This window comes from Oryctolagus cuniculus, chromosome 17 (assembly GCF_964237555.1).
Source record: "Oryctolagus cuniculus chromosome 17, mOryCun1.1, whole genome shotgun sequence".
Taxonomy (NCBI): Eukaryota; Metazoa; Chordata; class Mammalia; order Lagomorpha; family Leporidae; genus Oryctolagus; species Oryctolagus cuniculus.
Genome location: NC_091448.1, coordinates 47,017,416 through 47,039,114, shown reverse-complemented (window position 1 = coordinate 47,039,114; position 21,699 = coordinate 47,017,416). Strand labels below are relative to the sequence as shown.

Below are 21,699 nucleotides of genomic sequence, written 5' to 3'. Positions count from 1 at the left end.
CCTGCTGCCCTCAGGCAGCCAAGCTACAGGGACAATCAAGAGGGACAGCGCCTTTTGAAAGATCCTCTTGGCTCAGGGGAGGCTGTGCCTTCTGCTTTGGGGAGTGGCCACTGTGCCCTCTGCTGATACCAGAGAGTGGGCAGCGGGGAGAAGTCCAGCCACAGGGCTGCCTTCTTACCTATGGCCTGGAGCCCAGGGTCCCCCCCACGGGTGACTGCCTCAGCTCCCCTGGCTACCTGGGACAAGAGGCATTTCCTCCACCCCTCAGCTCCTCCTCTTCCTGCCCCAGCCCTGCGGGCCAAGAGGCCTTCCAATCAGACCTGGGCTGCTCCAGCTGTGTCCTGAGGAGCTGGACCAGCCACATCCCCTGGGGCCGGAATTGAAGCAGAACCAAGTGGCCATCCCAGCCTGAAACCACAGATTCCTGGCTCCGGGAGCGGCCAGGGCAGGCAGCTTCAGCCCAGGGGCTCAGCACTCTGGCTGTCCACAGGGCGGAATGGCGCTGCAAGTGGAGCTGATCCCCACGGGGGAGATCATCCGCGTGGTTCATCCCCACAGGCCCTGCAAGCTTGTAAGTGGGGCGCTCTGGGCTGGGAGGAAGGGTGGCACTGTCCAGCCAGGGCCTGGCAGCCCCTCAGGAAAGAGGTGAGCGCTGCGAGGGTTTGGGTCCTGGCGTAGAAACCAAAGGGGCAAGAAGGCGTAAGGGGAAAGGAAGGGATAGAGTGTGCGGGATTAAGGATCAGTAGAAGCACTTTCTAAAATGGAGATCAGGGTTTCAGTCGCTTCTCCAGCTTGCTGGTCGGGGACCTGGGCATGACAAGCTACTCAGGGCGAGGGACTAGTGCACGTAGAGCACCAGGCGCATAGTACAGGCTCAGCTGATGCCCCTCCTTTCTCGTTGGCCAAGGAACTGAGGTCTCCCGGCTCAGAGCAGTAGCATGGGCGCAGAGGCGGGTGAAGGGAGAGATAGTCAGACCTGGGGAAGAACTGCTCTGGCCTGGCGGGCAAGGGAGGGAGAGTCCGGTTCACTCTGGGGGTGAGGAGGGAGAACCCCCAACGGGCGCGCCCACCCACCCACTCTGCAGAGTGGACCGCTTCCTAGGTGGGAGGCGGATGCGTGTGTGCGCGCGCGCGCGCGACTACGACGACGCGCCTTGTCCCGGGAAGCGGTGAAGGAGCGCGCTGGGCACAAGTCTCCCCTGGCCGGGGCCGGAGCCTGGGCCGGCTGGGGCGGGGCGGGGCCGGAGGGCGCGCGCGCGCGCCGGAGTCTGGGCCTTGCCCGGGATGACGACAGGCGGCGGCCCGGCCCCCGGCGGGCCCTGGGCGGGGAGAGCGTGCCGGGGCCGCGGACTCCCGAGCTGGTCACGCCGCCCAGCCCGGCCCCCGCCAGCGCACCCCAACAGCCGAGCCGGTGGGTACGCTGGGCAGGGCGGGAAGCGGGCGCGTAGCTCCGGGAGGCCTCTGCTGGCTGGCGGGTTACGGGAAAAGGCAGGCGGCCAGCTCGGGGATACCGTACAGGAGGCGGGGGTCGCCGGCGGGGGAACGCTGGGACCAGGATCAGCTCGACCTGGCCCGTGTGGGATTCCCCCCAGGTCCCGGAGGCGCGGGGACCAGGCCTGGTGGGACTTGGATTACTTGCGGGGAACCTGAAGGCGGGGAAGAGCGACTGGGGTTTGGGCACCTAGCGCGCTCTTTCGGGCCCCTCCCGCAGCCCTGCTCTGCCTCTGGGTTCCGGAGAAGCCGCCGGAGACCCGCCCCTTTCCGTTCTCCGCCCCCAGGGCCCGGCAGCGCTGGTGGCCCCTTGCGTGCCTCTGCGCGCGCGTGCGGTGGGTGGGGGCTCCGAGATGAATGAGACAGGGAACGGTGGCTCCCCGCTTTATTCAGCTCCCGGCAAGCTCGGGCCGCCGGCTCACCCTCCCTGTCTCTGAGAGTCATTCATTCACTCGTTCATTCATTGATTCATGCGGGAGTCTAGGAAGGAGTTTGGGAGCCCCCACTGTACCTAGCAGGGTGTGCGCCTGGGGCAGTCTGACCAGCGATAAGCTGGGGGCTGTGTGTTGGGGATAGGCAGGGAGGGGTTCTGCAGAACTTGATACCTGAGCCGAGTCTCCCAGGACCACTGAGAGTCAGGGAGGTGGGCCAGGGCAGCTGCAGGTGCAAAGGCGTGGAGGCTTAGAGAGCCACGTGTGGCTGCTGGCAGAGGCACCGCGGCCCCGCCTGGCTGTGTGTGGCTTAGTAGAGGCCTGGGGAGAGTAGGGACTGGAATGCAGGGGCAGTGAGTTACACTGAGACCAGTGGGGCCTGCAGAGCAGCAGTGGGTGTGAACCACAGGCCTGGCGCATACAGGCTGCCCTATCAACCTTCACTCTCCGCACGGGAGATGTTCCTGGGCGGCGCTGCATTTGTAAATAGCACAGCCTGCTGTGGAAAGTGGACTGGTAGGAGGAAGGCGGGGTGCGGAGTGAGGGGCTGCGGTGCTGGTCCAGGAGAGAAGTGGTGGAGAAGCAGAAAGAGGTTTTAGCAGGTGGTGACTGCTTGGTGTGGGGCGGGGAGGGGGCAGGGCAGGCCTCTCCGTGCCCACGTGATGGCCAGCTGGAGGTGCCGCCTCCTCTTCATAGAGGACTCAGCCAGGAGAACAGGGTAGGAGGCCAAGTGCTCTTTTGCTTTTGCTGGCCCCCAGGCAGAGACGTCTAGCTGGCCAAAGGCCCCTGGTTCTGGAGTGAGGGCACAGCCCTTGACTGGGCCCTGCGAACCATCAGGGTAGACCCCCAAGTCCCCATCTTCTCCCCACTCCCCAAGGGTCCGTGAAGCCCAGAACAGTGCTTGGTGGGGCAGCCTGGTCCCAGGCCCAAGATTTGTTTGAGAAATATACATAAGTTGAGTACCTGCACTGTGCGTAGCACTGCGCCGCCAGTGAGACCTGCTGTGTCTCCCCTGCCCCAGGAGGCCCTCCGCTCAGAGCCTCAGAGCGGGGAGCAGCTGTCTGCCCCTCCCCCAGCCCGGCCCGCAGGCCCCTGACCCACAATAGCTAAAGGGCAATGGATGGCCCACGTGGGCTGGGTCCTCTCCATCCCCTGCGCTCACAGCAAACAGCCTCCCCAAGGCAGGGGCCGAGAGACCTGAGGCAGCCTAGGGAAGGAAGTCCGGGCCTGGAAGGAAGCCCCAGCACACAGCCAGCCCTTAGACCCTACCCCCAGGGCTAAGTCTCACAACGCCGAATGGACGGTGCGCCTTGGGGACCTGGGGTCCCAGCACCACTCCTCCATTTACAAGCCTTTAGACCTTGAACAATTCATTTCCTCTCCCCAGTCCCAGTTCCCGCTCCTAAGATGTAGTTATAATACAGACCTCCTGGCTTGGCCGGGGGCACTGTCCGCAGAAACCTTAGAGAGCGCTAAGAACGCACCGGGTGCCGGAGCTGCAGCCTGGGTCGCGGCGCCCTTCGCACCCGGGGCTCCCGGCATCGCTGCCCCCCGCCCCAGACACGCGCTTCGGTCCAGAGCCGCGGAGCCAGCCGGCCGGCGTGGGGCGGAGGGCCGAGGCCGCCCCGGGCAGCGGAGACGCCCCCTCCTTCCGCAGCCGGGCGGTGGCCGCGGGGGCGCCAGCGGGCATCCCGGGAATGCGGCGGCGCGGCTCGAGACTGGGGGAAGCCGGCTCGACCCCTCCGCACGCGGATTCCCCTCATTCCAGGAGCCTGACGCGGCGGCGGGCGGGGCGGGCACTGCGGTGCCGAGGCTCCGCCTCCCCTCCCGCCCCGGACCTGCAGAGCCCAGCGCCGGCTCCTCCACCGCGGAGGGCCGGGCTCCTGGCTGGGGGCCCTCTCGGCCCTGTCCCCCAAAGCCTCTAGGGCACTCCCTGCCCCTTCTAGATTTAAAACCTGGGGACACTGCGGAGGGTGCCCCCTCTGCCCTGAGCCTGCCTATGCCAGGAGGCGTGTAGCCTGCCGCACTCCCACCTGCCAGCTGCGCCTGGCGGCACCCGGTCCCTTCGCCCCCTCCGAAGGGCCCGGTTGCCCAGCTGCCGCCCCCTGCGGGGCCCCCGGGCCACGGGCGGGCGGGGCTGTTGTTCTCGAGGTAATGAGCCTTTCCCGAGAGGCTGCAGCCCGCACCTGCCGCAGCCCCAGCCCTCTCCGGGGAGCCCGAATCCGGGGGTGGAGGCCGGGGGGCACGCCGGAGCTTTGGGACCCGGCTCTACCTCTGCCCTCCCGGGCTAGCCAGTCTGCGCAGTCGTTTGCGCCTCGGGCTCCTTCCCCGCCAGGTCGGGGGCAGGTAGAGGACTTGAGAGCTGTTTTTAACTGGCAGACGCGTAGTGGGCCTGGCAGCCTCCAAGGCCCACCCCAAGCGTGTGTGCAGCGAGTACCCGCAAAGAGGGGGCCTGGGTTTGGAAGGTCCCGGCTGGTGCCTTAGCCTCTGTCGCGGGCCACCCTACAGCCCCGCTGGCAGGTACCGACCTCACCGTAGGGACCCAGGGCAGGTTCTGAGAAGGGGCCTTTCTCGAACTCCTGCCGGCCGTCCCTGTCCGCACCCACTCCAGCGAGAACGCGCCCCGCGGGCAAGGAAAGGGCCCGGCGAGGGGGGCGTGGGCGGCCGAGATGAGGGACTCCCGGGGCTGAGGACCCCAAGAAGCGCGAAAGGGCAGGAGCTCTGGGGCGCAAGGGTCCGAGCGCTTGGCGCGGGTTGGAGGCGGAGGGTGCGGGCCCCAAACGCTGGCTGTGGGCAGCGACTTCCCAAATGAGACCGGAACAGGCGCGGTAGGCCCTGCACTTGGCCGGGGCGCCCCGGGGGGGCAGTCCCAGCCCCTCGAGCGCGCCCTCCGTGCTATCCAGGGACCCGGCAGGGATTTCCTGGGGACGCAGACTCGGGGCCCGCCTCCCAGAGTGTGGACGGCGGGGACCGGGCCCGCGCCCAGGCTCCGCCCGCCCGGGCGCGCCGGCCGTATTTGGACATTTCGTTCTATTTTTAACTTTCCCGGGACTCGAGGTTGGGGTCGGAGTGGGGGAGGGAAATGCCGCTTCCTCCGGGACCTGCGGTCTTAGCCGTGGTCCCAGGCTGGCAAGCCGCGCGGTGTAGACACGGCCCGGAAGTGAGTTCCGGGTCGGTGTGGACGCGGCGGCCGCAGGGGTTCCGGGCCCCACCCTGGAACCGACGAAGTCCCTCCTGGAAAACCTGACTCAGGCGGAGCCCGGCCTGCGGGCCCCGCCCCACTCGCCCCCGCCCGCGCCCCCCGCAGCCCCCGCCTCACCCACCCCCAGCTTCAGAGGGACCCCGAAGTGCCGGCGCGGCGGGGCCGTGGCTGGGCGCGGGGTCCCGTGCTGCGGGGGCCTGTGGAGGGGGCGGTGCGGGGGGCGGGCCGGCCCCTCCCTCGCTGACGCCGCCGCCGCCGCCGCCGCCGCCGCCGAGCCCCGGAGCGAGAGCGCGGGCAGCGGAGAGGGCGCCAGGCCGGCCGGGCAGGATGCGCTACCGAGCGTCGGTGAGCGGGGGTGGCGGTGGGGCGGGGGTCCCAAGAGCCCCTCCCCGCCTCGTGGCGCCGCCCCGGCCCCGCCGGGAAGCGGGCGCGGCCCAGGAATTTCGGATGGAAAAGCGTCCCGGAAAGTTGCAGGCGCTGGGCGGGGTGGGGGTGGTGCGGGGGTGGGCGGTGAGGCCGAGGCCGGGAGGGCCGCGGGACGTTCGGACCCAGGGCCGGACAGGCAGCTTCTGGGGACCGCTGAGAACGCTGAGACCCTTCTCCCGAGGGCAAGGGGGCGGAGACTGCGGCCTGATTTGGCAGCGGCTTGGGGCAGGCCAGGAGCAGGGGTGAGGGCCGGTCTGGGATTGGCACGCCCGGCTGGGCCCCGGGGTGGCCCCCAGTTCCTGCGCGCCTGTGGTTGGAGGAGACCTGAGGGGCCCTGGGCTCAGCACCCACCTGTCCACCACCTTGCCATTTTTGGCCCCTTGTCACTGTTGGTGTCAGTTTCCTAGAGGACACTGTGGTGAGGGGCTCTCTGAGGCTGTCAGGCCCCACTCTCCCGCGGGACCCCTGGGGCCTCTGGGCTTTTTCTGGGGAAAGCCCCACTCCAGAGGCAGGACGGCCCGGGGAGGAGGTGGCTGGGGCGGGCAGCAGCTGCAGGGGAGGGAGCGGCCCCCTCTTTCCGGAGAGGGCGGCCCCCCTGCTGGAGTGGGTGCCGTGCCCAGCTGGGCCGGGAGGCCCTCTGGGGGAGTCCTCACGGAGGCGGGGGTTCTGGCCTGCTCCCTAGACTGTCTCCACCTTGGAGGCTCCGTGGGTGGGGGGTGGGGGAGGCGGCCCCGCCCTGGCCACAGAATTCACACTGAGCTGTTTGTCCTCCCAAGTACCTGTCACACGTGGCCCAGAGCTAAGGGACCTGAGGTCACCTGGTCTAACTCAACTCCTCCTCCTCCCCCCCTCCTCTCGAGGAGGAGGAAGCAGCCCCAGGGGAGGGGATTTGTCCAAGGTCAGCAGAGCATTCTTTGCGTCATCTGAAAGTGTCGCTCGCTTCTCAGGACCCTCCTTTCCCTCGCTAAGCCGGTGCCTCCTTGGAGTCTGTGGCCTCGCTCCGTGTCCGCTGGGCCCTGTGGTCTCTGTGCTGTGTCCTGTGTTCAGCCCCCCCGGGGCCCTGCAGGTGGGGGAGGAGAGGTGGCCTTGCCCTGCCCTGCTGGCTCTGAGCTCTCCCATGGCTGCTTCCCTGCAGGCCCTGGGCAGTGACGGGGTGCGGGTGACCATGGAGAGTGCACTGACCGCCCGGGACCGGGTGGGGGTGCAGGACTTCGTGCTCCTGGAGAACTTCACCAGCGAGGCGGCTTTTATGGAGAACCTGCGGCGGCGCTTCCGGGAGAACCTCATTTACGTGAGGCTCGAGCGGGGCGTGGGGTGGGTGCTGGCCCCCCCCCCCGGGGCAAACCTCTGACCTTGCTCTCCCAACCCCCAGACCTACATCGGCCCCGTCCTGGTCTCTGTCAACCCCTACCGGGACCTGCAGATTTACAGCCGGCAGCACATGGAGCGGTACCGGGGTGTCAGCTTCTACGAGGTGCCGCCCCACCTGTGAGTGACCCCACCCGCCCCCACTGTGCACACCTGTGAGGGTCTCCAGGCCCACCCAGCTCGACCTGGGCGTGGCCTCCAGCCTTAGTGACCCCCAGCTGAGAGGGGCTAGCCCCTAGAAGTGACCTGCATCTTCAGGGGTTACACCTGACTCCCACCCCCACGGGCACTCCAGCTGTTATGGGAGTGGCCCCCCAGTCCTACCTGTGGGGCTACCCCGTCTCCCTGAACTCCCTGACAAGCCCCTGTCGCAGGTTCGCCGTGGCCGACACTGTGTACCGGGCGCTGCGCACGGAGCGCAGGGACCAGGCAGTGATGATCTCTGGGGAGAGCGGGGCTGGCAAGACCGAGGCCACCAAGCGACTGCTGCAGTTCTACGCGGAGACATGCCCCGCCCCCGAGCGAGGGGGCGCCGTGCGGGACCGGCTGCTGCAGAGTAACCCTGTGCTGGAGGTGGGGTGTGGCTGTGGCACGGGGAGGGGGAGAGCCGAGCCGAGAGGGCGCCAGGCCTCCCTCACACCCGTGTCCACACCTAGGCCTTCGGGAATGCCAAGACCCTCCGGAACGATAACTCCAGCAGGTTTGGGAAGTACATGGATGTGCAATTCGACTTCAAGGTACCTATGGGCATGCCAGGGCCGATGGGGGGGACTGCCGCATGCAGGAGACGTGGTATTTCTTGAGCAACTACTGTGTACCGGACATGCTGCAGTGGAACCCAGCAGACAAAAATCCTGCCTCTGGGGTGCTAGACTGAGAGCAGAAACAGTTACAACTTAGATGGTGCCAGAAAATAACAGGAGGGATGGGGGGGGCAGTTGGAATTTTTAATAAGGCAGCTTGTGTAGGCCTTGCCCGGAAGGTAGCATTTTAATGAGGGTTGATGGAGACTGGCAGCCAGCTGTGTGGAGACCTGGAGGAGAATCCAGGCATTGGAACAGCTGGTGACAAGGCCCTGGGCAGGAGGGGACTTGGCAGGTTCCAAGGCCCAGCGACAGGAGAGCAGACGGCGGGGCGGGCCTGCGGGGTCTTTCCAAGGGGAAGGGGGCTTGGCGGAGGATTCTGGGCAGAAGCGTCTTGCTCACCTTTCCTCTCAGAAAGATCGCTCTTCTGTTGGGAGTAGATGGCGGGGGAACCAGGCCAGGCGAGGAACCGGTTGGGAGGCTGATGTAATAATGCAGGTGACAGCTGACAGGGCTCAGAGCAGTGTGCTGGCAGTGGAGGTGCTGCGTGTGGTTGGACTCCGGATGTGTTGGAGGTGAAGGCGGCACGGTTGGCCGTCTGATCAGATGTAGGCTCTGGAAGAAATAGGCTAGACTTCTTGGCTGAACACCTGCTAGATGGGTAGCACTGCCCTCAACCAAGACAGGAAAACGAGAACAGGAGCTGGTGTGAAGAGGGGGAGATCGGGAGTTCGGGTTCAGGCGTGGCAGGCATCCAAGCGGAGCTGCCAAGCGGATGGGGTTGAATCTCCCCATTTCGCAGGTGAAGTTGGTGAGGCCAGAGGGGGTGATGGGTATGAGCCCACACAGCAAGTGGCGGAGCTGAAATTCAAGCCTCTGTGCAGGGGAGGGGAGGGAAGACGGGTGTATTCCCCAGCCCCTGTGACCCGTCCCCTGTGCCTGCCATCCCCGCAGGGGGCCCCTGTGGGTGGCCACATCCTCAGCTACCTCCTGGAGAAGTCCCGTGTGGTTCACCAGAATCACGGCGAGCGCAACTTCCACATCTTCTACCAGCTGCTGGAGGGGGGCGAGGAGGAGACGCTGAGGAGGCTGGGCCTGGAGCGCAACCCCCAGAGCTACCTGTACCTGGTGAAGGTGCGTGGCTGGCCCAGGGGGCGGGGCCGCCCCGGGAGGGGGCCATGGTGCCAGGGCTGGCAACCCAACTGTGCCCTTCCTCTAGGGCCAGTGTGCCAAGGTGTCCTCCATCAATGACAAGAGCGACTGGAAGGTGGTCAGGAAGGCACTGACAGTCATCGACTTCACCGAGGAGGAGGTGGAGGTGAGGCCGCCTGGGGGACTGCGCTCCTTCTGCTCTTTGTGTGTGTGCTTATGTGTGCACGCATGTGTGCATGTGTGTATGTGTGCGTGTGTGCATGTGCGCATGTGTGTGTATGTGTGCGAGTGCATGTGTGTGTGCGTGAGTTGTGTCGTCTTTATTATCTCTGTGTCTTTTATTCTTCCCCTTCTACTCTCAAAAACCATTTCCCCTTTTGCTCTCCAACACTTTGCACCCCTGCCCGCCTCCGGCCGGCCATCCAGTTGCCCGCAGGCTCTCTCCCTCCCCAAGCCTCACGTGCCCTCCCTGCTCCCCTAGGAGCTGCTGAGCATCGTGGCCAGCGTCCTGCACTTGGGCAACATCCACTTCGCTGCCGACGAGGAGAGCAATGCCCAGGTCACCACCGAGAACCAGATCAAGTATCTTAGCAGGGTGAGCGGGTGTGCAGAGGGCGAGGGGAGGGGCCGATGGGGGAGGGGGCGTGTGTTCCCAGCCACACGCACCCCCCTCACACACCCCCCGCAGCTCCTCGGTGTGGAAGGCGCGACGCTGCGGGAAGCCCTGACACACAGGAAGATCATCGCCAAGGGGGAAGAGGTGAGGCGGAGCCTTTGCCCGAGTGTAGGGTCAGTGCAGCTCAGCCCTGCTCTGGCCCTGGTGGTCTTCTGCCCGGTGCTCTGCTCTGCCCTGGTGGTCTTCTGCCCAGTGCTCAAGGGACTTAGGGCAGGTAGCTCAGAGAGACACTGTGAGCTGGCCCAGGTCACACAGGAAGAGACAGAGTCAGGCTGAGACCCAGACTCCCACCTCCAGGAATGAGGCCTCTTGTGCCCCCACCAGCTGCCCCGTGGTGTGGCCACCCCCACCCCGTGTCCTGCTGCTGCTTTCCCTCCCCAGCCCCAGGCTCTCCGGCGCTGAGAGGGAGGGTGGGGTGCTTGGGGTTTGCTGGTCTTCTACCTGAGCCCGAAGGGAGGGGGCATGGAAGAGGTGTGTGTGGCATTGGTCTCCTTGCCTGTCCCCACGCCGACAGCTCCTGAGTCCGCTGAACCTGGAGCAGGCCGCGTATGCACGGGACGCTCTGGCCAAGGCTGTGTACAGCCGCACTTTTACCTGGCTGGTTGGGAAGATCAACAGGTCCCTGGCCTCCAAGGTGAGGGCTGCATGCACGCTGGCCCAGGGCAGGTTGGGGGGGGGGGGAGCTGGGAATAGGGTCAGCCCCGCACATTGGGACCCACGCCCTGGTTGACTGATGGGCCCTAGGACGCCGAGAGCCCCAGCTGGCGGAGCACCACGGTTCTTGGGCTCCTGGACATCTACGGCTTTGAAGTGTTTCAGCACAACAGGTCAGCGCCAGCCACACCCCTGCCGGTCCCTGCCTCGGTCCTCCCGCTCCTGCCCAGCGACTGCCCCGGCCAGCGTCAGTCCCACTCTGCCTCACCTCGGCTGCCCGGGGCCCAACTCCTGGCCCTCTGTCCCCCTTGAGCCTCTGCGGGTGGTTCTGTTTCCCTCCCAGCTTTGAGCAGTTCTGCATCAACTACTGCAACGAGAAGCTACAGCAGCTCTTCATCGAGCTCACACTCAAGTCGGAACAGGAGGAGTACGAGGCGGAGGGCATCGCGGTGCGTGCTGACCGAGGGAGCCTGGGTGGCGCAGGAGGCCGGGCCACGGGTCCCCCCCGGGAGCTGCAGGCCCCGCGATGAGGCTTCCCTTTCCCTCTTCACCTCAGTGGGAGCCTGTCCAGTATTTCAACAACAAAATCATCTGTGACCTGGTGGAGGAGAAGTTCAAGGGCATCATCTCCATCTTAGTGAGTCCTTTGTGCCCCCAAACCTCACCCTGGGGGTTGGGTGGGGCAGTGTTGCCCCCTTCCTCCCCTCCTACTTTTTTTTTTTTTCCCATTTTTATTTGAAAAGCAAAGAGATCTTCCACCTTCTGTTTCACTCCCCAAATGCCCACAACAGCCAGGGCTGGGCCAGGCTAAAGCTAGGAGTCCAAAACTCAGTTCAGCTCTCCCATGTGAGTGGCAGGGACCCGTATACATGAGCCGTCACCTGCTGCCTCCCGGCATGTGCATTAGTAGGAGGCTAGAGCAGAGGCAGAGTAGCCGGGACTCAAGTGGGGGTGTTCTGATATGGAGCGCGGTCTTCCGAAGCGGTGACTTAGCCGCTACACCAAAAGCCCATGCTGCCTTCCCTGTTCTGGGCAGGCAGCTCCACTGAGGGCTGAGTTCGGGGCTGGGCAGGGATGGGCAGGGCTGCATGTGCACGGTGAGGTTCCTTTCCCTTGCGCTGTGCCTCCCTGGAGTCTTCTAAGTGCCCCAGCCTCTCCCCTGCCCCCTAGGATGAGGAGTGTCTACGCCCTGGGGAGGCCACGGACCTGACCTTCCTGGAGAAGCTGGAGGACACGGTCAAGCAACACCCGCACTTCCTGACGTGAGCGGGGCGAGGGGGCCTGGGGTCCCTGTGCCCCGCGGTGGCCCCAGTGGGCTGCACTGAGGATAGCGGCTTGGAGCCGCAGCTCGCGGGCACCGGGAGTGGCGTGGCTTCCTCTCCTCTCTTTCCTGAGAATGAAACTCGCGCAGATGGTCTCTAGCTTCCTTATTTGGAAATCGCTTTTTATTGAATGACTCCCCTGAGCGGGGTGGGGGGGCAATGCAGAAACCAGCCCCTCCTGCCCAGCTGGGTCCTGCGCGTCGGGGGCGGGGCGTGTGCTGCCCTGGGGTGACCCTTGAAAGAGCTCCTCTCGGTATTTTCTCCATTGTCCTGAGACTCGGCGTCATGAAACCATTGCCCAGGGTCCTCCCACTTCAGGTGGTGGAGCGGGGACCGGGTCCCAGGGCTGCCACACACCGAAGCCCTGGGCATTTTTGGCTTGATAGTACATTAAAAACTTGTTGCTGATCGTAAAAGTCACACTACTCCTTAGAGAAAGGCTGGAATTGTGCAAAAGCCACTTAGAAGCCCGAAACCCAGAGGTCATTGCTGTTAACAATTCGAGGCATTTCCTTCCTGCCTTCTTCTATACCTTTTTTCCCGCATAGTCGAGCACTCATTGTGTATGAGGCTCGGGATGGTCTTATATCCTGAGTATTTTCCTGTATCATCAAACAGGAAAATTTCCTCAAAGCACTTCCTGCAGTGGATCTGACCCACAGATACGCCGCTGCCTTCCCCTAGCCTTGGGGGCCGTGGCCAGCTCCCAGGTCCCTGCTGAGGGACGACGCTGCCCCAGGCACCTCGGGGACCCAGTCTCTGCCTGTGTCTCTGGGTAGTGCTTGGAATGGCTCTCAAAAGGAGAAAACAGGAGAAAGGGTTTAAACATGCTTCACACTTGAGCAATCTCTAGGGGCAGATTCCATTGCTCTTTAAAGAGAGGAGACTTATTTTTTTACTTGAAAGGCATAGTTAGAGAGCAGTCTTCCATCTGCTGGTTCACTCCCCCAAATGGCTGCAATGGCCTGGGCTGGGGCAGGCCAGGAGCCAGGAGCTTCATCAGGTCTCCTTTGTGGGTGCAGGGGTCTCAGCACTTGGGCCATCTTCCCCTGCTTTCCCAGGCACATTAGCAGGGAGCTCGACCAGAAGTGGAGCAGCCGGGACTTGAACCAGTGCCCATAGGGGATGCCGGTGTCGCAGGCCACAGCTTTACCTAACTCTGCACCATGACGCCAGCCAAAGAATCCATTCTGAAAATGTAGTGGGGTGGTGACCAGCCTCAGTAGAATCCCGCAGAACCCAAGGCAGGGAAAGAAGCCCCATCCTTTGTGCCTGCCCGCGTCCCGGAGCTGGCCCTGTGCGATCCTGGGCGCATGATCCCTGCGCGGGGACCTGATAGCCCTGCCTGCCACGCAGACTGTGGGCTGTGGGACAGCCCTGGGCCACACGTGCTGCTTCAAGTGGCTGGTTCCTGTTCTCCAGCAGGCGAACCCACGGTTTCCTCTCTCTGTCACCCCCAGGCACAAGCTGGCTGACCAGCGGACCAGGAAATCCCTGGGCCGTGGGGAGTTCCGCCTGCTGCACTATGCCGGGGAGGTGACCTACAGCGTGACCGGTGAGGGTCCTGAGACTGCGTTCCCATGGGAGGCGGGGAGGGGGGCTCTCCCTCACCTCACGTCTGTCCTCGCCTGCCAGGGTTTCTGGATAAAAACAATGACCTTCTCTTCCGGAACTTGAAGGAGGTAAGGACACAGCGGGGCTCAGGTGTGGGGCTCCGTCCGCACCTCTGCCCAGGAAGCGGCCACCCTGACCCCTGCTCTGCCCTCACAGACCATGTGCAGCTCGAAGAATCCCATCATGAGCCAGTGCTTCGACAGGAATGAGCTCAGTGACAAGAAGCGCCCAGAGACGGTGTGGAGGCTGTGGGACCCCAGCGGGCGTGGGCGTGGGCGTGGGTGTGGGTGTGGCCAAGTGCCCGTGAGCACTCGGGGGCTGCCTGTGAGCTGCGTGTGCCCGTCCCTGCTGTGTGTGCCGGCACTTGCGTGTGGTCACCCACTCGGCAGCCGTTTGTAACCCACATTGCTGAGCCCTGCGGATACAAAAGGGAACAGGTGCTCTCATCGAAAAAGGCACAGTGTGCTTTGGGGACTTAAAAGAGGGAGCAGCCAGGGAGTGGAAGGGGTGAGAGGGTCTCCCCGGAGGAGGAGGTGTTTTACAGAACGTGGACCTATGGGAGGGCGCTGTAGGCAGCAGGAGGGCTCAGCAGCCAGGAGGTCGGTAGGAGAGCACTGTTGTTGAGGAGAGCGGCTAGGAAAGCGGGTGTGGTGCCAGGGCAGGGAGAGCTCTGGCGAGCTGGGGCAGAGGTGTGGCTGTCGGGCTTCACCCAAGGGGTTCGGGCTGGCCCTGGCCAGTGGGCAGTTAGTAAGGGGTGGAAGCCAGAGCATTGCAGGTTGGGACACGCCTGCCAGGGAGGGCACGGTCACACTGTGTTGCCCAGTGTCTGGCTTTGCTGGGCCCCGGCCTCCCCTGCTATCTACCCTAGCCATTCCACGGCACCCTCGTCCCCCTGGCCTTGAGATGTCCCTGCCGAGGGTACCTGTACACCTACCCCTGGCTTCCAGACCCCTCTCCGACTCCGCTGGTCTATAACGAGTGGGCCCTTGGCTGGCCATGGTCAGCCCTCCAAGCTCACTCCTTCTGTGTCCCTCATCCGGGGCAGGGATCACCCTCCACCACCGCCACCCCAAGCCAGGACTGGGTCTGCTCCCTGGCTTTTTACTTTCCCCTGTCTCCATCATCTGGCCCCTGGACATTGCCTGAGTACTTCCCAGTTCCCTCCTGCCAGCACCGTCCCCGGAGCCACTGCTCAGGTCCGCCCGCTCACTCTCCCCGAGCCAGCTGCCTGCCTGGTTTCCTGGCTTCCCACCTGCCTCTACCTCCCCACCCTGCACATTGGCGCCACAGATGTGTTCTGAAGTGCAGGTCTCTCTCCCTCACTCCCTCCAAATTCCTCACTGGAGGAGAACACCCGGTCTCCCTAGCGGGACTGTCCCTTGGTGCTGCCTCTCTGACAGCCTCCCAACCTGCATCCTTGCACTGCTTGTAGCTCCCTGTGTATATCAGTACATCAAGCTATTGCTGAGATTGTCCCTCTGCCTGTCCTCTCTGCTGTCCAGCTGTCTTCTTATCTTCAAGTCTCACCCAGGGTCGCTGTCCTGACAACCCTAATGCGCACCCCCTCTGCGTGCACCCAGGACCTCCAGGCATGCAGCCCTCTTAGTAATGGACCCTGAGGGATTGCAGACCGTTGCTGAGGCATCCGCCTCCCCCATGGAGATGCTCAGCAGCCCTGCAGGGCGGTGCCCAGAGAGCTTGGTTGGATGCACAGGTGCAGGGCCCGTGTTGAGGACCATGGCCCTGGAGACAGAGTGATTGCTAAAGGAGTTGTAGGATCAAGGCTCCAGGAGCCCCGAGCAGGACTTTCAGGCTTTTCTAAGCTGAGACCTCTGGCCCAGCCAGAGGGATGCAGGGGCAGAGACTGGCCCCTTCCTCTGTTCCCACAGAAAGGTGGGGGGCGGAGGGAAGGGCCGCTGCAGCATGGGGCCTCAGCCCCGCCAACCTTCCACTGGCCTTTGGCTTGCCCAGGTCGCCACCCAGTTCAAGCTGAGCCTCCTGCAGCTGGTGGAGATCCTGAAGTCCAAGGAGCCTGCCTACGTCCGCTGCATCAAGCCCAATGATGCCAAACAGCCCGGTAGGCCCCTCTCGCCCTGTGGCCTGGGGGACTGGCCATCGGTCAGTGCGAGCCCAGTGACCACCCCGCTACCCCTCCCCCAGGTCGCTTTGATGAGGTGCTGATCCGGCACCAGGTGAAGTACCTGGGGCTGATGGAGAACCTGCGCGTGCGCAGAGCCGGCTTTGCCTACCGTCGCAAATACGAGGTTTTCCTGCAGAGGTGCGGTGGGGCTCAGCTCACTGCCGGGAAGGGGGCAGTGTGGCGGGAGCCTCTTAAACCAGAGGAGGGAGGACGTGCGTTCTTGGGCCCTGAGCTGCCATGGGCCTACACTAGGGACCTGACCATGCTGCAGGCCTAAGGCCAGCGCTGGTGGAAAGAACCCCAGGCTGCTCCTAGGTCCTGCCCTCCTGGAGCACTGGGCTCGGATGCAAGAGACATGCATGCACCTGCCCATCACAGTGGCAGATGGTGCTGGGCCCTCAGGAGGCAGGAGGACAGGCTTCCCAGGAGCTCAGGGAGGACAACTGTGTGGGGATTCAGAGTTGGGGCCTGGCAAGTCATGCAGCGTGTGAATTCCATGTCTGTCACTCTCCAGTCCCTGGGCTTAGGCAGATGAGATTGTCTTTAAAGTGACCGCAGTGACAGGCCAACTTGGTGGGCCTTCTGTGAGCTTCGAACCAGTCAGCTGGGGCACCCGGCAGGTGCGCAGAGAGAGTAGGTTGGGGCTCTAGAGCGGAGCGGGCTGACTAAGTGGAGGCCGGGTGAAATCCTGCCGCTCCTGCCACCAGGTACAAGTCGCTGTGCCCAGAGACGTGGCCCACGTGGGCAGGACGGCCCCAGGATGGGGTGGCGGTGCTGGTCAGACACCTGGGCTACAAGCCGGAAGAGTACAAGATGGGCAGGTGAGTGATGTCCATGCCTGGTGTCTGGTCTTCATGCCAGAAAAGAATTTCAGATGGGAGAGAGAGCAGCAGCGAGCCAGGTAGCAGAGTTTAATGAAGGGACGACCCCTAAGAAGCCAGGCGGACGTCTCAGCCAAGAACTGAGAACTTGGTCTGCGTGCACAATGGGGTCTGTTTTGGAGACGTGGACCCACCATTCCTGCATCCCTCCCCTGCTTCTGGGACACCGCTGGGCGGAGAGCTTTTTAGGTGTTATTGGACCTAAACCCCAGCTAGGGACAGACGATTCCCCTGAGGTCCTCCCGGGGAGGGCTGAAAGCCACCTAAAGAGCAGGACTTTGTGCATGTTCAAGTGCTGTCTGCTTCCCAGCGTCTGCCCCCATCCCACCTCCCAGAATTCCCGTTTGTGTTCCTCAGCCCTCTCACACACACAGGCTCATGTCTGACTTCCCACCTGTCCCGGTGGGGACAGTCAGGGGCTAATTGCTGCTGCCCTCCCAGGACCAAGATCTTCATCCGCTTCCCCAAGACCCTTTTTGCTACAGAGGACGCCCTGGAGGTCCGGCGGCAGAGCCTGGGTGAGTGACACCCGCCCCTTCTGTCCCACTGGGGTCCGCTCTGGGGAGTCCTTGCATTTGGGCTGCCTCTCCAGGAGGTCCCCCCACCCACAGCCTCCTGCCAGCTGTGGCCCCAGTGCCCTCTGTACCTGCCCTGTCCATTCACCCTGCCCTAGCTCACCTGTCCTCGTCCGCGCCCCTCAGCCTGCTCTGAGACAGCCAGGCCCCCGAGCTCCGACTGACCGACTTTCCTTCCCCGCCACAGCCACGAAGATCCAGGCTGCCTGGCGGGGCTTTCACTGGCGACAGAAATTCCTCCGAGTGAAGCGTTCAGGTCTGGGGCTGTGGGGAGGGGGTCCAGGGTCCTGAGGAGGGACGGTGTCTGGGGCTAGAGGGTGCAGCGAAGAGCAGAGATAGAGATCAGCCAGCTGTGATCCCCACAGCCATCTGCATCCAGTCGTGGTGGCGTGGGACGCTGGGCCGGAGGAAGGCGGCCAAGAGGAAATGGGCAGCTCAGACTATCCGCCGGTGAGCACTGGGGGCCTTGGCAGGGCTGCAGAGGCCCAGTGGCAGGCTCCTCACCCCCAGCCTCGTGCAACCCTGCCCGCAGGCTCATCCGCGGCTTCATCTTGCGCCATGCCCCCCGTTGTCCCGAGAACGCCTTCTTCCTGGACCACGTGCGCACCTCCTTTCTGCTTAACCTGCGGCGGCAGCTGCCCCGGAATGTCCTGGACACCTCCTGGCCCACACCCCCACCTGCCCTGCGTGAGGTCTGTGGGCTCTCTCTGCTGAGTTAGGGTCCTCAAAGCCCTTGGCAGAGCAGTCTGATTGTCTTACAGCCCAGTGAGCAGACAGGGAGGGCTTGTGGGGCGGGGGGACCAGCAGTGGGCATCGACCAGAGGAAGGGCCTTCCGCGCTGAGCCGTGTTGCCTGGATGCAAGGGCCGGGGCTTCAGAGGGAAGGGAGCCAGGCTGTGCTCGTGTGCTCCAACCCCGCTCTCCCTGCAGGCCTCGGAGCTGCTCCGGGAGCTGTGCATGAAGAACATGGTGTGGAAGTACTGCCGGAGTATCAGCCCTGAGTGGAAGCAGCAGGTTCGGAGCTCAGCAGGCAGGGAACGGTGCTGGCCTGGGGCAGCGTCTCCCCCCGGCTGCAGCCTCACGGAGCCCAGCCCCTGCTGGGCCCTCTCTGCTTGGCTGGTGGAGCCCCAGGTCGGGAGGCTGCAGCTTCACTCCCATCGGCTGGCCACGTCTGCTACGGTCACGGACACAGGCGCGGGTGATTGACGTGCCTTGTCTTTGCCAAATCTGTGTTGGATGATGCTCAGGGCTCTCCCAGCACAGATGCACAGCCGCCTACAGGATCCCATGCTGGTGCTGAGTGTCGGGGGCCCCAGGGCCCAGCAGGATGGGGAATTGTTCCTAGAGTCAGGGCTGGCACCTCTGGGGAGCTCTCTGTCTTGGCCACAGGGGCATGCAGGGAAGCAGGAAGGGGAGGGGCTGATGGGAGCGACGGTGGCAGGGCTCAGCCTCCTGGTGCTGGGACCTGAGAGTAGGTGAGGGAGACTCCCTAGTGCCGGCTCCCCTTGGTGGTCACCCCGCTTCGGACACTCGCCCTGCTTGTCTCAGCTGCAGCAGAAGGCCGTGGCCAGCGAGATCTTCAAGGGCAAGAAGGACAATTACCCTCAGAGCGTCCCCAGGCTCTTCATCAGCACGCGGCTGGGTGAGCCCCTGGCTTTGCCGTGCTCCAGCCCTGCCCTCCTGTTTGCCTTCTCCCCAGCTCTGACTTCCTCTCCCCATCTGGGTTGCAGGTGCGGATGAGATCAGCCCCAAAGTGCTGCAGGCCCTGGGCTCCGAGCCCATCCAGGTGAGAGGTGGCCTGCATCCCCAGAGCTGGGTGGGGGTGAGGCGGGGCATGGCAGAGGCTGAGGGTGTGAGCCCTGGAGCTCCTCTGTGCCCCCACTGCCCCTCGCCCTGCCCTCTGCCCCCAGTATGCCGTGCCTGTCGTCAAATACGACCGCAAGGGCTACAAGCCGCGCTCCAGGCAGCTGCTGCTCACACCCAGCGCCGTGGTCATCGTGGAGGACGCCAAAGTCAAGCAGAGGATTGATTACGCCAACCTGACCGGTCAGCCAGAGTCCAGGGCTGCGCGGGGAGGGCCCCTGCTCTGACCTGTGCTCCCTGACCCCGGCCCCTCCCCCTCAGGCATCTCCGTCAGCAGCCTGAGTGACAGCCTGTTTGTGCTCCACGTGCAGCGGGAAGACAATAAGCAGAAGGTGCCCCTCTGGGATTGGGTGGTGGGCGGGGCCTCTAGCTGTGGGCGGGGCCTGAGCTCCCTCCCGTGTGGGCCCCTAGGGGGATGTGGTGCTGCAGAGTGACCACGTGATTGAGACACTGACCAAGACAGCCCTCAGTGCCGACCGCGTGAACCACGTCAACATCAACCAGGGCAGGTGAGGCGGGGAGGGCTGCTGAGTGGGCCGCGGTGCGAGCGGGGGCTCGCCCCGGGAAGAGGGCCTCACGCACTCCTCCCTCCAGCATCACCTTTGCCGGGGGCCCCGGCAGGGACGGCATCATCGACTTCACACCGGGCTCGGAGCTGCTCATCACCAAGGCCAAGAACGGCCACCTGGCTGTGGTGAGCGGGGCCATTTGAGCCCCACAGTGCCCAGGGCCCATGGGACGAGCCAGGGTTGTGGGAGGCTCCCTGCAGGGGGAGGAGGAGGAGGGCCAGAGCCTCCAGGGCTGAGGCCGCTGGACCCCCAGTGCGCAACTGCCTGTACCTGACCCAGCCGAGGAGCACCTGGCGTCTGCCCCCACTCACCACTGGGCTTCTCCCCTGACCTCACAGGTAGCCCCACGGCTGAACTCCCGGTGATGAAGGCGCCCGCTGGACCCCTCCTAACTCCCAGCGCTTTGCTTCCCCCTCTTCCCCTTCCCAGTTACCAAAGACTCGAGCTTCCAGACAGGGACCCAGGGACACCTCGGAGCCCACCTGCAGACTCCTGCCACCCGCTCAGCCCTCGCTTGCGGGAGCAGCAGGAGCCGGGCAACCACCCAGGAGCGGGCCGGGCCGGGCCACAGCAATAGGAACAGCAGGGCCAGAGCGCGCCGTGCCAGCCCCACTGCTGATGCCAAATATTTGAGAGAAGGGAATTTTTGCTGAGGTTTTCTCTAAGATATTTTAATGCTTTATAGGAAACTATTTTTTAAAAAAGCCATTTTCTCACCCCAAGACACACTGGATGTGTTCTCCCTGACTCAAACGGGGCAAGGAATGTAGGTGAGAGGTCGGTGGGCAGGCCCTGGGGCCCTCTTCCCTGGCCGGGCCACCCTCTCCACCACATGCCCTTGGCACCTTGTCTGTCTGTCTGTCTGCCCATGCACCTGCACCTTTTCCAGCCCACTCTGACCACCTGGGGGCTGAGGCCTTCCTCTCCTGCCTCCTCCCTTCCAACATCAGCATCCCGGCCGGAGGGCGTCTGTGGAGGACACGAGCAGCTGGTCTGGTGCCCTGGCGTGACACAGCAGGGGGTGGGAACCAGGAGAGGAAGGGACCTGCCCAAAGTCGCAGTGAGCAGCTGGGGCCCAGCCCGGCCTGCAGCCCTGTCCTCAGGAAACCACACTGCCGCTTCCAGACGGGGAGCCCCAGCACACCTGGCTCCCCGACCAGCAGTCACTCTGGGGCCACTGTAGGAGCAGCACTTCTGCCCGCGTCTGTGCCTTAGGATGACACACACCCCACCTACACACGGGGGCCCCAGTTCGAGGATGTGGGGCCCTTACTGGTCTCTGACCTTGGCTGGCCTGGGAACACGGGGAGGGGCTGCAGGGGCATCACCTCTTTCTGCCGCTTCCCCTCCACCCCAGAGGGCCTGGGGGCCGCCTAGCTGCCTCTGTCGGCTCCTGGGGTTCTTAGCCCACAGCTGACACATCTGCAATCCAGAGAAACACTAAATAAAGCAATATGTGTTTGCCAGTGTGGCCTCTCTGTGAATGTTTGGAAAGGCGGAGGGGCTCTAGAAAGCAGTTGCGTTATAATCTTTGCCTTGTCCCCACCAGGGCTCCCTGCAGGAGTGGCCGGGAGCTGCACTAGGGACTCGCACCTTCACTGACCGACCCCCCCCTGCCGGGGGTGCGCAGCCTGAGGACTGGGGGCCAGGAAGCATCACACACACCCCTGCCTCGCAGTTCTCTGCCCAGGGTGGGGTGTGTAGGCACCAAGGGTGCAGAGGCTGGTATTCGAGGTGGATCTCAAAAGGATCTTCCCCTGTCCAAATGCGATCCCTTCGTAAGGGACAGACCCGCTCCAGAATGGCTTGGGTGGGAAGGGGCACTTAGTGCCCACAGCACGGGGGGAGGACGCTGCCCCCTGGGCTCCGCCTTCACTGCGGTGGTTTCCTTCAGAAACGGGTTTTTCCCTTGTGGGGAGGTGGCAGCAACAACCACCCGCAGTTCCAGGCCTGCGTTCTAGAAAATGCCTCCTTCCCAGTCGTCTAAAAGTCTCGGAGTGTTGCCCAGTGTCCCAGCCTGGGTGAGGTGCTGTGCCCTGACTGGGTCCTCGCAGCTGGGAGGAGTGGCACATCCTGATCGCTTAGGCCTGGGCGGGCTGCCTGCCCTGTGGACAGCAGCCATGGAACCACGTATGCCCAGGGGCCACAGGTTCTTTCCCCCAGAAGAAAGGCAGAGTGTGGTCATTTTCATGTTTTTTTTTTGTTTGTTTTTTGTTTGTTTGTTTGTTTTTCTTATTTGAAAGACAGGGAAAGATCTATCTAGTAGTCTATTCCCCAAATGCCCACAACAGCTGGATTTGAGCCAGGCCAGACCCAAGAGCCAGGAACTCAGTCTGGGTCTCCCATTTAGACGGCAGCCACCCAAGTACTTAAGCCATCATCTGCTGCCTCCCAGGGTTCGAATCTAGCAGGGGGCTGGAATCAGAAGCAGAAGAGTGGCTGGTTCTGTGGCATAGCGGGTAAACCCGCCGCCTGTAGTGCTGGCATCCCACAGGGGCGCTGGTTCAAGTCCCGGCTGCTCCATTTCCAATCC

At 63.9% G+C, this 21,699-nt stretch overlaps 1 protein-coding gene across 4 annotated transcripts; it reads left to right on the top strand.

Moving 5' to 3' along the window:
* Nucleotides 1–304: 304 nt before the first annotated feature.
* Nucleotides 305–20,632, top strand: MYO1C (myosin IC). Of its 4 annotated transcripts, XM_051824558.2 has the most exons (33): nt 5,324–5,469; nt 6,327–6,448; nt 6,686–6,841; nt 6,923–7,038; nt 7,293–7,491; nt 7,575–7,655; nt 8,676–8,855; nt 8,941–9,039; nt 9,355–9,468; nt 9,562–9,633; nt 10,064–10,183; nt 10,294–10,376; nt 10,547–10,652; nt 10,760–10,840; nt 11,374–11,465; nt 12,986–13,080; nt 13,161–13,207; nt 13,296–13,376; nt 15,111–15,216; nt 15,300–15,417; nt 15,987–16,100; nt 16,602–16,678; nt 16,923–16,991; nt 17,101–17,185; nt 17,268–17,427; nt 17,665–17,748; nt 18,283–18,376; nt 18,465–18,520; nt 18,645–18,780; nt 18,859–18,929; nt 19,009–19,106; nt 19,192–19,291; nt 19,505–20,632. In XM_051824558.2, exons 3-33 carry the CDS (start codon nt 6,716–6,718, stop codon nt 19,529–19,531), a joined length of 3,087 nt encoding a protein of 1,028 aa, XP_051680518.1. In that variant the 5' UTR covers nt 5,324–5,469; nt 6,327–6,448; nt 6,686–6,715; the 3' UTR covers nt 19,532–20,632. The 4 variants fall into 4 exon arrangements, with proteins under 4 accessions (XP_051680515.1, XP_051680517.1, XP_051680516.1 ...); XM_051824555.2 differs by lacking the exons at nt 5,324–5,469; nt 6,327–6,448 and adding an exon at nt 305–571; XM_051824557.2 differs by lacking the exons at nt 5,324–5,469; nt 6,327–6,448 and adding an exon at nt 1,274–1,411.
* The last annotated feature ends 1,067 nt before the right edge of the window (nt 20,633–21,699 follow it).

Excerpts from the sequence above, each read along its gene's own strand:
- MYO1C (XM_051824555.2), top strand. The coding sequence starts at position 497 with ATGGCGCTGCAAGTGGAGCTGATCCCCACGGGGGAGATCATCCGCGTG. Across the intron at positions 9,634-10,063 it reads TCATCGCCAAGGGGGAAGAG|CTCCTGAGTCCGCTGAACCT; the intron begins GTGAGGCGGAGC and ends CCACGCCGACAG. Across the intron at positions 10,377-10,546 it reads GAAGTGTTTCAGCACAACAG|CTTTGAGCAGTTCTGCATCA; the intron begins GTCAGCGCCAGC and ends TTTCCCTCCCAG.